We start from the raw sequence: 15388 nt of genomic DNA on the forward strand, positions 1-15388 counted from the left end.
CATGGTAGGTCAGGCATCCTCTATTCGACAGTAGCTTTCACTTCCGAGTTTTTCACGGGTATGATTATCATCACAGCACACTGCTATGAACCCTCTGTCCCTCAGATCGTGACAGTCCTGATCATGTAGCTTTCCAGAGTTCCTTTTCGGCCAACAAACCAATAACACTGCTGTTCACAGTTTGGCCATTTCTGGGAAAACACCCAGTTCTCTCGCATCTCTGAGCTATTCACACAGGTTTTAGACATTTTTAGTGAGCTTGCACATTGCCTCCAAGAGCTCCTGTCTCCTTTCCTGCCAAACAATAAAAACTGACCTCTTCCTGAGATTGAATAGCTTCTGTTTACTAGAATTCTCTGTGTTCCTCTTTCTGGCTCTGTTGGCACTCTCTTTTTGTCTGCACCTGTGCCTTCACCCTCCACCTCTTCCACTTATAGCTCTGCTTTGTGTCTGCAGCTCTCCTTTTTGTCTGGCCACATGGCTTCTGTCTTAACTTCATGTTTGTATTGCTTGCAGGTAGAGGGTCACCAGGGCACACTGACCAGCATTTCTTATTATCCAAGAAAATTACAATTGGTCTCTTTACAATGAATGCAAACTCTTAAAAGCCCTGTTGAAACATTCTTACAAATAATTACAGATTACACAAATATTTTAAAGAAATTACAAAGTTTTTTGCTCTACAGCTTCCAGGTTAAAGTTTGTCATAATGCACAGAAATATTAATCCTGATTCTCTCTCCTCAGTGCTCCCCTTTTCTTCAAATCTGCCCTCATCATCGCTCTTCAAAAAAACACTCCCAACTCCTCCACCCTTGCAAACTACCGCTTCATCTCCCTTTCCACCTCAAAGTCCTTGAATATGTTGTACCCATCTTTCCTTGAACTCTATATTTGAATCCCTCCAATCATGGTTTTGCTCCTGCCATCAGCCCCCAGGAATGTAATATATTTTGGAAAACAACTGGAATCTCTCCCTGTATTGCCCAGTGAGTTAAGAGGAAGGGTAAGCTAATAGTGTTTCTAAACAACACAATTTAGACAAAAGAGAAAGAGGCCATTTGCTGAGGCAAATGGAGGACAAAACCAGAGCTGAATTTCTAGCGACAAACTTTAAGCACATCAATACTGGAGATTTTGGTGCTCTCAAAAAAAATGTAAGCATGAAAAGGTACAATAATGTGGCTAGATAAATCAAAAGAACCAGAGGGGAAATAATATTTTTTATTAATGTAGCAAGTTGCTATGATCTGGAATGCACAGACCCAAGTAGATTCAACACCTTCAAATGGAAGTCCATAAACACTTGAAAAGAAAAACTTGTAGGGGTATGTGGAAAGACAGAGAGGACCAATTGATATCCTCCTGTGCTGTAATATGCAGAATGAAGGGAGTAGTACTTGTTTCTTAGAAACTCTGCCAGCTCAGATCGCTCTCTGATCAGCCACATGGTAAGTGACATGACCCAGTTTCTGGAAGAGCAAAGCCAGTTAGATGATCTCTCTCTGGAAGAGAGATCCCATCATATTAGAGCCTTGTTATAAAATACACTCCAGAGGGGGGAGGATTGCAATGAAATCTGCGCATGTATGCATTACATGGTCTGTTACAGATCGCTCGGGGAGTCAAAGTTGCTGGGGCAACTGGCACTTTTACATGCATGTTGTAGCCTGGAGCTATGGATAGTAATGTGTTATGATCTTTGACCAGACCCCCAAGTTGTTGGTAGGATCTAGTTAGAGAACAATAACGTTTTGTTTAAAGTAGACAAAGTTTGAGATTCAAGATCCTTGCTCAGCAAAGAAAGCCACAAGATTCCACAGGTTTTGAACAAGCAAAAATAAACTTTAGTATATAAGGTCAGAAAAATAAAACCATTTACAACATCTATCTTGCTATCTATCTCAGACACACCACATTAGACAATAAGTGACAGATGTGACCAAACCAGATTCCATGGATTTCTCAACAACCTACCCAGATGTTAGTCACACTGAGACAACCAATCTCACTAAAACTCCGTCTCTCTCTCTCTCTCTCTCAGGGTTTCCAGTCTCCACCTTTGAAGACCTCACCTTGGAATTTTCTGCAAATATTGTTGCTTCTGAGTTTGTGTTTCAGTCTCTCCTTCCAAGATTCTGTTCTTCTGGATTCCCGAGTACACTCAAACATCAACTCACAAGCACAAATTCAGCTCTTCAGCTGCATCAAGCAGAACACTGCTTCTCCAAAGGAGTACCTTTGCCCCAACAGTTCACAGCATGGAGTTACCAAACTTCAGCTGCCTTTCTGGATTTTCAGGGGTTTTTCTTAGCCCTCGTTGATTACCAGGGCTTCTCCTGAGCCCACTTCACTTAAAGCCTGCTACCTGCAGCCTTTTTCTCTAATTGGAGTCTGTTTCTCTGCTCCTCTCTTCTTAACTGGGATCTTTACTGTCCCTTGTGTTTGCCCCTTACCTGGGACTTTCTTTTGGGACCTTTCCCTATCCTCTGCCGGGGACACTTGCTGACCGTGGCGCTCCGCACCTGGTCACCTGACACAGGTTTCCACACTGTTCTTCTTCCGCACTGGACCAGTCTTTGGCCTAAAGAGCAAAAAAGTGCTGATCTGCACATGTGCAGCCTACTCCCAGCCTGCACAAGCACGGGAAGTCCGAGGTTTGTCGGGATTTGAAGTTTGGGCTTCCAACAGCTGGTAAAGGCTCCAGCCTTCTTCTCATCATAAGGCTGACCAGGAATCTCTCCCACTCTTACCACCTGCCATTGGCATGTTTTGAAAGGATTTGCTTGTTGATAATCAATCTGTTTGGCCGCATCAGGACTGCACCTTCCTTAACCATCCTGTCCTGGGCTGAGACTCGAACCCAGAGCTTCTCACTCAGAGGCAGTGAAGCTATCCACAAGACCTCCCTACATGGTCTCTAACTGAAAACAAATCATTTGGCAGCAAAACCTGAATAATCCAAGCTTGGTTTTTAATAATAGAGGTTGGAGATTCTAATCTATGGTATCTACTCTGTAGAAAAGTGACCACATAGTACTTCAGATCTAACTCATTTCACTTCAGTCCTTAGTGACCTTTAAATCTAAACGATATGTTGTGCCCTTTTTAACTTTAGGTATTTGTGAAGTGTTTAGAACCAGTAGAGCTTAATCCTGTGTTACAGTGCAAATGCAGGCAAGCATTTTGTTGGAAGCACTTTTTTTCCATGACGGGTTGTAGATGTAATAGCACTGAACTAAAATAAAAAGGATTGAGAGACAGTATATTCATCACTGGAATGGAGCAAGCTAAAGCCAAGGATATAACTTAAATGGCTTAATAAAAATGCTGGTACACTGAAGTCCTGCAGGTGTGTGGTTATTAATTTATTGCCAAACCATTCTCATAAGTGCTGGCATCTGTCAAATGTGTATACATGTACGTATGTACAAGCGTAGCTTTCAAATGTATTCTGTGATGAAGGCTCTCTGAACATGCTTTCGGGCTGTGCATCTCAACTATTCCTAAATAAATCTGATGCAGTTAATGGGTATGCACTGTGATACAGTGAATGCTTTTGACAACAATGTCTTAATATTCTGAGTATTGAAAAGATGGAATGACGTTGAGCTGTGTAAACCAGGAATATCTAAGTTTCAGTCCATGCTGATGCTTTGGAGGAAAGGAAGTACAGGGGAGCGAGCCTCCAACATCCTACCCTAAGCAGGGGAAAAATTAACTATTGCCCATGCTCCTGATAACCATCCAGAGACTTCTGTCAGACATTGGATGGTGGAGATTGGGTTGTGATGATCCCCTATCATGAAGCTATTAATGTATATAATATTATTGGAAAATATATTTTTTTTAAATAGACGTTTAGCCTGTGGGTATGTCTTAATTGGATTAAAGCCAGCTAGTCTGGGTGTTTTGATGTGTACTAGTTTTGAGATGTAAACGGAGCAGTAGAGTGCATTTGTATTTTTTGAATAGGGTGTTCAAGAAGTGGGGTGAATTCTGGCACCTAGTGACCAGAAACCGAGCAATATGTTTATATTGCGAATAAAATTGGTACTATGAAAGGGGTTTCATTGTTAGCAGAAGCTGGTGATACAATGAGAATTTATATTCAATGAGCTGTGCTAGGTATAACAAGACGACCGTTTTGTGTGTGTAGAGCAGAAGCAATGTAAGATCAAAGCAGCTGTAAGCCTGAAACTGTCTCCACAGGAACCAAAGTGAAAAGAACCTCATTTTGAATTTGTAAGGTGAAAATGCTTTGCCTGGTGTTTGTTTAAGTCTATAGGTTGTTGTTGCCTTAATGGAGATTAGTTTGGGAACTTATTAAGTTATGATAGTAGTAATTTGTAGCCATGTGTATATCCATTTTAACCTGTGTAAATTAATAAAATGTTTCATTTAGTTTAATGTAAAACCTCGAGAACTGGTGGCCTGGTTCCTGAATTTAGAGTCGCATCTCAAACATAACACTTAAAATTATTGATTATGACAGTTGTTTAAAGTTTCCCTCTGGGATTTTTAAATAACTCAGCTTTACCAACTGCTCGATCATAACATCCCCATTGTGGAATAGCCCACTGCCTGTGCTCTCTGGATACTCTCGGTCCATATTTGTGGCATGAATTGCAGATTCCAAGTGAGTTAATGTAGGGGGGAAATATTTGCAAGAGAATTAGAGGAGTAAAGAGTGCAGCATCTTAGAGAGTTAAGGTGCATATCTTGGTTATTTGTCTAAATCTCTTTCCTACATGGTAAAGATGTATGGAGTGCATTTGAAAGGCTGAGCAAGTTGCGTTTGATTAATTCTATTAAGGTCAAAGAAAAAGAGCCCTCGAGTCTCCTCTGTGGCCTTCAATGATTGTGTATTAAATGGCAAGCTAGGAATTATTTTTCCACTCAAATGTATTGAGAATATTTTGCTGTTTAAAGATGTTGAAGATAAGAGGTTTGGATAAATTGGAGACCCACAGGTTTAGTTTTAATTCTGTCGGTGCCCATGAAGATGGTTGCAGCAGTTTCGGAGAGTATGTTGGGCAGAAGTAACTGAAGATTCTGCATTGTCAGCATGTCATGCCCATTTATCTAATCAGAACCTGACCAAGAAGATTACAATTTTAGTTGTTGGGCACTGCTGGCTTGGCCAGCATTTGTTACCCATGCCCAATTGCCCTTGAGAAGGTGGTGGTGAGCCATCTTCTTGAACTGCTGCAGTCCATGTGGTGTAGGTACACCCACAGTGCTCTTAGGGGAGTGCGTTCCAGGATTTTGACCCAGCAACAGTAAAGGAACTGCGATATATTTCCAAGTCATGATGATGAGCGGCTTGGAGAGCAACTTGCAGATTGTGGTGTTTCCATGTGTCTACTGCCCTTGTCCTTCTGGATGGTAGAGGTCACATATTTGGAACGTGCCATTACAGGAGCCTCCTTGAGTCCCTGCAGTGCATCTTGTAGATTAAACGCACTGCTGCTACTGCGTCAGTGGTGGAGGGATTAAATGTTTAAGGTGATGGATGGTATCAAACTTTGTCCTAGATGGTGTTGAGCGTCTTGAGTGTTGTTGGAGCTACACTCATCCAGGCAAGTGGAAGCTATTCCATCATACTTTCGACTTGAGCCTTGTAGACAAGCTTTAGGGAGTCAGGAGATGAGTTAGTCTCTGCAGAATTCCCAGCCTCTGACTTGCTCTTGTACCCACAGTATTTATATGGCTGGTCCAGTTCAGTTTCTGATCAATGGTAACCCCCAGGATCTCGATATTGAGAGACTCAGTAATGGTGATTCTAATCAATGTCAAGGGAACATGGTTAGATTCTCTGTTGTTGGAACTGGTCATTGCCTGGCAGTTGTATGATGTGAATATTACTTGCCACTTATCAAACCAAGACTGAATGTTGTCCAGTTCTTGCTGCTTTTGGCCACTGGCTGCTTCAGTATCTGAGCAGTTGCGAATGGCACTGAACATTGAGCAATCATCAACAAACATCCCCACTTCTGTCCTCTGCTTTTATCCCAGGTTTATTGGCATACTAGTGGCAAACCAGCTTCTGACACATGGGTCTTGAACAGCTGGAGACAACCCTAAGTAAACTTGACAGATTCACTATAGCAGCAAAAAGTCATCTCAACTGCTTGACTTTGCCAACTTTGGGTTTCTTGCACTATGCAAGACCCTTGTGTTGGGAACTGGCAACACTTGGACAACATTAAACCAAAGCAGCTTTAATTAACGGATTGGAGCCCATCTTTTAAAACATTTTTTACGAACTCTAACACCCTTCAGTGGAAATGTTTAACCTTTAATTGAAGAATCTTGCTGACCCTGTTTATCAAGCAATTAAGTTCTTCATGATATCGTGAGTGCTCCCCACCCCCCCCCCCCACCCCCCCTCCCCCCACCATCACCAACACCACACCATAACAGTAAAATAATGTAAACCCTTTATAGATAAAATGTCAAAGGGATCAATTCTGCAAGTGGTTTGTTCAGACATATTGTTGAATCTACTGGTCAGATATTGATATAAAGTGAGCAGACGGTAGATTCAAGGACTTTTAAATACACATTGAGCTAGGTCTTCTACATTAGATACAACAGCAGACAGAATAATGCTGTTTATTTTGTGGCAGGTGCATGCAAAGGAAAATATACTCTAAAATTATATTTAATGGCAAGTGAACATCTGTGTCTTCCCACAATTGTTTACAAACTCTTTTGCGCTCAAACCGTCAATAGTTGAATTTATTTATCATGCAGCAAATGAAAAGTAAAATGTCTTCATGCCATCAGGGCAGCACATGTCACGTTTCTTATGGTCCTTCAGTTAAGCCAATACTTTGGTTCCTTAGATGCTTGCCTCCTTGCACACTCCTGCTATTTGCCACTGTCACTACTAGCATTACTCTGATTTGGTTCCAAATCCATTTTGACAGCTTATAGAATGGGTTGTTTATAGAGAAGGAAACCAGATGTGACAGTCCTCAGTGGCGAAATCCAGTTGCCTGCAGCCTGAAGGTTGGAAGATGAACTGATCCTGATTTGTTTCACGGCTTGTGCCCTCTCCAGTTAATTGGGTGCCAATAGCTTCCCTAATGAATGATGATGGATGGAATGCAGGTTGCCTGAGCAGGGCATTTAGAGCAATGAAAGCATCATACGTGCAGATATCACCTGCAGGCAGCCGCAGTGGTAGCAAAGAAGGCAGCAATCAATGCCTGTGTACGCGTTCTCTTCCCTTTATTGTCCCTTCAGAGACAGTGTAGGATAACATTGCTTGTTTTGACAACTGACACAAACTGCTTTGATAAGTTACCTGTTGCTGGCCACAAAGTGTGCACCTTCAGCTGGCTGTAAAAAATGGAACAATGTGTGACACGTAATTTATTGAGTCGATCGATGAGCATCTATTTGATCCAGCCTTTGAACAGCTTCTATAAACCCATCTCCCTGCAGAATTTGCCCATTGAATTCAAGTGAGGAGGAATAGAGGTTTGCTTATCTTTATTCTTTCTACAGCGCTGGAACAAATCTGTCTGCCTCTGCTTCAAAGCATAGTATTAAGGTAAATTATTCCTAAAATGACTAGATTTACTATGGTAAAAATTTTCAAATCCAGATTCCAGCAACTCAGTTATGGAGATAGCTACCTGTATTCAAGTAAGAAGTTTAAACAATGTGGTGTTAATGTGATGTACATCAGTTTGTTGTCAGTTTCTAAATTAAGCATGTTTTAGCTCAAGATCATTGTGAAAAAAAATTCCAACTATAGTCTTATAGTCTTTAATAGCATGAAATTTAAGCAGCTTCATAAGAATGTAGCAGTAATTGTAATTTGATTTCTGTAAGTCACAAGCTATTAATTTAGAAGCCTTTCAGATAAAGTAACTGGTATTGTTTGTTAAGTTTTATTGTTTTGTTCATAGTGGGTGTTCATACTGCAGGCAGTGGTATGATGACCAATGGGAACAGGCATGGACAATAGAAATTGTAGATTTGTCTTGGTAACAGGGAGAGATTATTGTACTTCATCCTTTCCATTTTGATTGTTTTCACCCGAAAAGCTACTCAAAGTACTGTTTATTGATTGCTAGAAGAAAATTAGAGGGTTGCAAGTAAATGCTTGGATCTTGCTTCAGATCGTATTTCACTCCTTAACATTGTCTTGTTGTTCTGGTTGGACTCTGAAACTAAAGTATTCCAGTTTCTTAGGAATGTGTTTTTACATCCATCAAGTTGAATTTGCTTCCCAGCAAGCATTTAACCTTTACATGGCTGAAGGTAAACAATCAGCTGGAACCTCCACATAATTATTGCAGCAAATGTTATGAATCGTAGTAATTTGAAGATCTTGATTAATATTATATATAGCTTGTAATAATTTCATAGTTGATTGACGTAAAACTGTGTGGCTGAAAGTTAGGCAGCCATCTCTGACTTTAAATTTCATCATGCAACAGGTTCATTGTGTCAAACAAACATCCCTAAATGCCTATCTATTAACATCACTGTGCATATGACTGAAAAATGGACTGAAGAATGAATCTCATTCAGCCTTACCACTATATTGAGGCAGGATTAATCAAAAGGTATATGTAGTTAGCTGAGAACCAATTATATTTTTATGATGGTGGCCTAACATAGGGGCTTTGCAAACAACTGTGATCATGGGTGAGGTTCATGCAACTTTGAGATATGATTGAATAAACAATAGTGGACTTTCATACATACTGCCTGTTCATCATAAAGAAAGCTGGAAGGCCGGCAGGAAATGACCTTCATCTGTCCATTTTTATATCACTTTTGCAAAGATGCCAGTTTACAAAACCATTTATTCTTTATTTGATAATGTACAATAATGAATTTGTATGAGATATTGTGAACACTGTATAAGGTACAGGCACTTGGGAGCTAGTGATAGCTTCAAGTGTTACACCTTTAGATTACATTTTATGAACTTTGGAACATTAAATCTGGTGCATTTGATAAAACTGGTTGCTTCGAAGTTTAAAAGCCCTGATGTAGCCAGTGGACTTTGTACAGGTATAGTATACACCGTAATTGCATGCCACAACAATACTCTTAAGGGCATAACTATTGATCTAATGGTTCAGTTTATGCATTAGGGAGCTGTGTGCATGCATTAATTGGAATGATTAATAACTTGCTGTTTAGATCAATAATTCAGCTTCAAATTGGGAAATACATACTGTTGACTTTCATTCATTTCCTACCTTATTATCCAGTTGAAGTAGAAGCTATTTTCTTGGGCTACAATTTAGTTAAGTACCACAAATTTTAGTAGAAGTTTGTGATGTTTTCATAATCATCAGGATTTGGCAAACTCTAGTGGAAGCAGTAAAATATTTTGGAAAGAACGCTTCAAATTCAAGTGCCCTTGAAAGTTAAGGATAAGACTCTTTTTCTAAAATCTTTTTTTGTAAACAATTAACCTGACTCAGTCCATTGTGAGACAGACTTCATAACTTTAGAGCATTAATCAATACTTTTCAGACCGAACAAATGGCTAATCAGATTTATTGCTATTCTTTGGGGAAATTTGGGCTGAATTGTACAAATTTCTGTTTCTGATGGATTGAGAAAGAGACGTATCATAGTCCTGTGTTCATAAACCTGAAGTCATCCAAAATTCTTCTGTCCTTGTCCTGACTTTCACCAAGTCCTGTTCTGTGCACTTCTGTGCTCATTGGATTCCCAGTTAAGCAACGCCTCTTTTAAAATTCTCATCCTTGTTCTTAAATCCCTTCATTACCTTGCCCCTCCCTGTCTCTGTAATCTCCTCTAGCCCTGCAACCCTTCAAGATACTTGCACTCCTCCAGTTCTGGCCTCTTGAATGTTCCCAATTTTAATCACTACACCATTGGTGGTCATACCTTCAGCTGTCTAGGCTCTAAGCTCTCAAAATCCCTTCCTAAATCCCTTTGTCTCTCTTCTCTTTCCTTCTCTAAGCACTTCTTAAAACCTTTCTTTTTAACCTTTGTTCATCAGCCCTAATATCTCTTTGTGAGGTTCGGTATTAAATTTTATTTGTTGCTCCTGTGAAGCATCTTGCGATCTCTTACTATATTAAAGACACTATGTAACTGCAAGTTGTTGATATTTCATAGTGGAGCACTATAAAGCTTTTGTTAATGTTTCCAACATTTACTTTGTACATTCAGGCAGCAATATTAAGCAGTCTGATACTATTCCTAGTAGAGTTGAATGCATATCAGTAGACCAAGTTCAAACTCACTCACTCACTTTTCAGATCTGCTTCATCCAATTCAGGGTCGCGGGGAGTCGGAGCCTATCCTGACAGGCAATGGGTGCTAGGCGGGGTACATCCAGGACGTATGCCAGTCCATCACAGGTCACACACTCGTACGCACACACGCTAAGGGACAATTTACCATAGCCAATCAACCTAACTAGCATGTATTTGGACATTGAGAGGAAACTAGAGCACCCAGCGGAAACCCATGCAGACACGGGGAGAATGTGCAAACTGCGCACGGCCAAGTTCAAACTGAAAGAGCATTATTTACTTCATGGCTTTAAAATTTGTTAAAGCATAGATTGTGAAATCCTCAATGTGATTGACATCTATAAACTTGCATACCGAGTAATGCAGAGTCTTAATCTTTGCACATCGCCGATGAATCTTTTGCTTGTCCTTGGATTTTGGAGTTGGGCTTGGAGCTCCATATCTTTTGTGCACTGAGATAAGGCATTGCATGACCCTGTCTTTACCAGTGTGGTCCTGATGGACTGGAACTTCTCCTGAGAATCCTGGCAAGTACAGAGAATATGCCAGCAGTTTGGGGAAAATACAATAAACTTTGGGGAGGAGAAGAACTAAACTATTAGAAAAACCTACCATGCCAATGACATGAATTTATATTGTAAACATTATTGTGTAGATGCTGATATTTAGCAATTAAATGATCAAGTAAGTCTTTCTAGGTATTGTTTTTCTTGAACAATTCTCCCAGCATTTGGCCCTTGAAAAAAATATGCAAATTAGTTATATTATGATGAGTATTGTTTTCACTGGATACCAAGAGTTTTTTTAATTGACAGTGTGCTGAAAACGAATTCAAAGCTCCCAACAGTAGTTCTCCGTATTTTCCTACATGCCAGACACAACTTAACAATAATAAGTGGTTGTGGCAGCTGTTTTCAAGACATTTAGATTGTTAGCTGGCTGGCTGACTAACTATTCAAAGGCTATGAAAAGGATGACAAGACTGAATTGCAGCTGTTGTATAATAAATGGCTTGATGCACTGATTCACAACAGAACAGATGCATTTTAAATGTGAACCCTTTATAAAGATGTGGACGAAGAGCAAAGTTTACAGAGAGTGCATTGTTAATTGTTGCATCAAAATTAAAGTATCCCGTGATCTTTATACGTATGATCACTAATCTCCAAAGCTTGAGCCAGCTAATTATGATGAGCTGGTGTTTAAAGTTATGTGTTACAACTACAATGTCCAGTCAGTGGTTGAAATAAGTTGATGTTGGTCTTCACGCTTTCAAGATGATTTAGATATCCTGGATATTGATCCAGATTTTCCAGTCAGTGGCGATGTTGCAACAGTTGCCACTGACATGAAGTTCGCTGCACCTGGACCTTTTTGCATCTTTCCAGCTGGGACGTCCTGTCCCGGCAGCAGCAGTGATGCTTTAGCACGATCAGTCACATTTAACAATGGTGAAGAGGAACAGTGGAGAGGACGCACCTGTTTTTATAACTTCAACTGCCGTATTCAAGTCAGTGTTTAAAAATTTCAAAGCTTTTGAGTGGTGAGTGGTTGGTAGGGTTTGAATGTTGGGTGCGTGGTTGGGGGGGTGGGGGCAGTCAGGTCAGTTGGGTATAATGGTGGTGAGCAGTCAAGCTGATGGTGGGGTCGGGGGCTGGGTGGCCTGGTGAGTGGGGGTCAGGAATGAGCAGTCGAGCCAGTGGGGTGTCGGGGTGGGTAGGTAGGTTGGTGGAGGTGTCAGTTGAAGTGGTGGGTTGAGTTATGCTGCTGTTCACCTGAGTTACACCAGAGATTAAATACTACAATAATTCTATGGTAAGTATCCGGGTAAGTTGTGTTATCTAGCCCAAGTTTCCAACACTGAGACCTGTATAAGAGGCATTCACGAAAGTTCTAGGGCAGCGCAAACCAGACCTTTGGAAGTTTAAACTTTCCAGGCAATTACAGCATTTGTATGGGCATCAGGACTTCTGATGGGTCCTAAAGCGCATCAGCGGTGGATGCTTCAATATGTTTTCTTCCAGATCCTATTTACTTCTCTAGTTTTCTGTTCTCTGTTTCTATTGCTTGTTTGGGAAGGAAATGCTCTTTATCAACTTCCAATGTCATTTTGTAGAAAGTACAAAATGTATTTTGGAAATTGAATAGGTCATTGATTTTGCAGAAGATGCAAGGTCTGAAATGTTGTCAAACTCGGCACCAGCTTGAAAAATTAATATTGTTTTGTAAACAGAATAATACATATTTGGGGCACATGCTCCAGTTTGCAGTGTGTTCTAACAGAAGCTAATACTTTATCAGTATGATGGATTGTTTTGGATTCCCAGCACTTAGAAATATTCACGTTTTGTTGATATAGCCATTAGTGGTGAAAACATTATGCTTCCTTTATTGCAGAACAGCCTGAAAGTGGTTCTGCATAATAATTCAACAGTGCCAGTTCTAAAAGAACTATTCTCTTGCAGCTTTACCTCATAAAAACCCATTAATGGCAGACATACAGTTCAACTGTCATTGGCATTCTTGAACATAAAGTAACCTGAAGAAAACTCCCTCACGGATGTACTTTTTCTATTGGATTTACAAGTTGAGGAACATTTAGGTTGACTAGGCCTTTATACACTGGAGTTTAGAAGAATGAGGGGGGATCTTATTGAAACATATACAATTCTGACAGGGTTAGATAGACTGGCTGCAGGGATGATGTTTCGCCTGGCTGGGGGTTAAGATCAAGGACCAGCCAGGATCATAGTGAATGGCCTACTCCTGCTCCTATTTTCTATCTTTCTGTGTTTTAGTCGCCTTCTAACCTGGCCCATTAAACACAGAGAACAGGTTACATGTATCTATGTGCTAACTGCTAGGAAGGTGCACAAGATCAGTAATTGAACTGCATCATCCAACTTGTGAGAAGAGGCTGTGCCCTCCCCCAGAGGCTTTGTGTTTCTGTTCGCTTTTTGGATTGTTGTTTCAGCAATTTGCATTTCTATAGCACCTGTAATGTCACAGAATTCCCCAAGGCGTTTCACAGAAATGTAGTCAAACAAAGATGGATGAAGGAGCTATTAGGAGACATGACTAAAAGCTTTGGCAAAGAGGTAGGTTTATGAGGAGGGTCTTGAAGAAAGAGCAAGATGGAGAGGTTCAGGGAGGGAATTGCAAAGCATGGGAGCCAGATTATGAAGGTAGCCCCACTATCATTGGCAGGAGTGCTGTAAAACATATAGGATATTAAAAATTGTGACTGGCAGCTAAATGTGCTATGGTGGCAAGATTCTGGCGTGCAGGTGAAATTCCCCAAAAGAAAAGCTTTAATATCAGTCAGAAATTGTCTATAAGGTTTGCTTTTCCTGGCAAGAGACCTGGAAGGAAAAGAATGGATTCATATCAGTCACAGAGTAGATACTGCTGATTTATGGCATTCACACTAAGATGCCCTCTTTGTTGGAAGTGACCGTGTTTCATAGGATTGTATGGAAATGTAACAAAGACCATTGTGATTAATAATTGTTTCAAAATGTGGAAAGAGTAAATTAAATGTTCGCTCAAAGCTTGCAGTAAATGGTGAACCTGTTAACCTAAATAAGCTTTGCTGCAAAGGACCCTTAATGCCTGAAGTTTAACTCTTGTCTTAAATATGTTTTTCATTCCGCTTGCCTTTGTGTACTTAGGATTCCCTAACTCTGAGCATGCTAAGCCAGCTGGAATGTGATTTCTGTTGAGTGAAGAGATTAGGCCCGGGATGTAAACACAGGCCTCACTGCCTGTTAGTTCATCCTCTAGACTATTACTGCAGAAGCAAGGCCGGCAAAGCTGGCTTGATACATGCATTCATTGAGATAAAGAGAACAGTGTCAAAGCAATTAAACTAAACAGATTTTCATTAAGTAAATTGCAGCAAGGATGTGCTGTTTGCAGCTAGACAACAATTAGTGTTAATATCCATGCCACTTTGCCTCCCTCATATTCATTTGATTGTAATTTGTGCAAATGGATTATGCTTGGACCGCAGGGCTGTAAGATTGGCCTCTTTGACGGTTTAAACAGGTAGTTTTTTTAAAAAATAAATTGTGGGAAATGCTATTAAGTTTGTGATAAAACCCTTACATTTAATTAATCCTTAAGTATTAATAGGCATGAATGAGCTGAGGATTTTGATCATTGCACAGTGGGAAAAGGCTGTGAACTTTTCAGAGTTGTACTGCAACATAATCATTTTATGCTAGAATGTGCTTGGCGAAGACCTGAATCGACAGGCGTTTAACAATAATTAGGAGTGAGTTATTAAAGCTGACTTTATTCCTCAGAGAGGTGGAATCAGCTGATGATGGTTAAGCATGGAAATGTACTGCATAAACACTTCAGAAAAGGTTTTGCTCTTCTCTAATTTTCTAGGTTCAAGCTTCACTGGAAGCAGTCTGACGTTGAATGAGAAACCTGAAACAAAGGGACCAGGTGTTTCCAAGGTTTCTGGACTAGAACGTAGCCAGGAACAAAGCAAGGAGACACCCTTTGTGCCGCTGGTGCCAAGCCCTCCAGCTGCTGTGGTACCTCCAGCTTCTTCAGCGTGTGCTTCCAACAGCACAGTGAGTCCAACAGTAAAGGAAACCATTTACCAGGCACAGCCCCAAGCAAGACAGCCAACGCCACAATTACAGCCGCAACTACAGCACTATCCTCTGTCTCAGATTCACACGCAACCTCCTGTACATCACCAGATTCACCACCAGATACCTTTCAGCAGTCTTAATAGTATCAGGTAAGCAGGGAGGATATTGCATCACTTTCAGAATCCACACGGTGTTTCATTTAGTACTCTAGGTGAGAAGTGTTAATGACTGGACCAGTATTTATTGAGTGCTCCCAGGTCAGGTGTAGTTCAACTCTGTCCTTGTATCGTGCCAAAACCTCTATCGTAGAATACCTAATTCTCCAGTAGCATGACATTTTTCCATTTCCCACAAAAATTATTTGGTGACCTCTGAATGGAATTGCAAAACTAGGTGTTGTTTTGTGCTGGTACAATGCTCACTAAGAAATGCATTGAGATGAAGAACTCATTTTACATAGGATCTTTAACTGAAGGGCTTGCATTCCATCAGCCTGGACTGGATTTGAACT

At 40.5% G+C, this 15388-nt stretch overlaps 1 protein-coding gene across 14 annotated transcripts in view; it reads left to right on the forward strand.

Moving 5' to 3' along the window:
* Positions 1-15388, forward strand: part of fbrsl1 (fibrosin-like 1) — a 985718-nt gene that overhangs the window by 935441 nt on the left and 34889 nt on the right. For all 14 annotated transcript variants that reach the window (XM_041202184.1, XM_041202197.1, XM_041202189.1 and 11 more), the window contains one exon: positions 14663-15026. In XM_041202184.1, the coding sequence (XP_041058118.1) occupies positions 14663-15026 (364 nt within the window). The remainder of the gene's footprint in view (positions 1-14662; positions 15027-15388) is intronic.

Source organism: Carcharodon carcharias, chromosome 13, assembly GCF_017639515.1.
Source record: "Carcharodon carcharias isolate sCarCar2 chromosome 13, sCarCar2.pri, whole genome shotgun sequence".
In the NCBI taxonomy this organism is placed as follows: Eukaryota; Metazoa; Chordata; class Chondrichthyes; order Lamniformes; family Lamnidae; genus Carcharodon; species Carcharodon carcharias.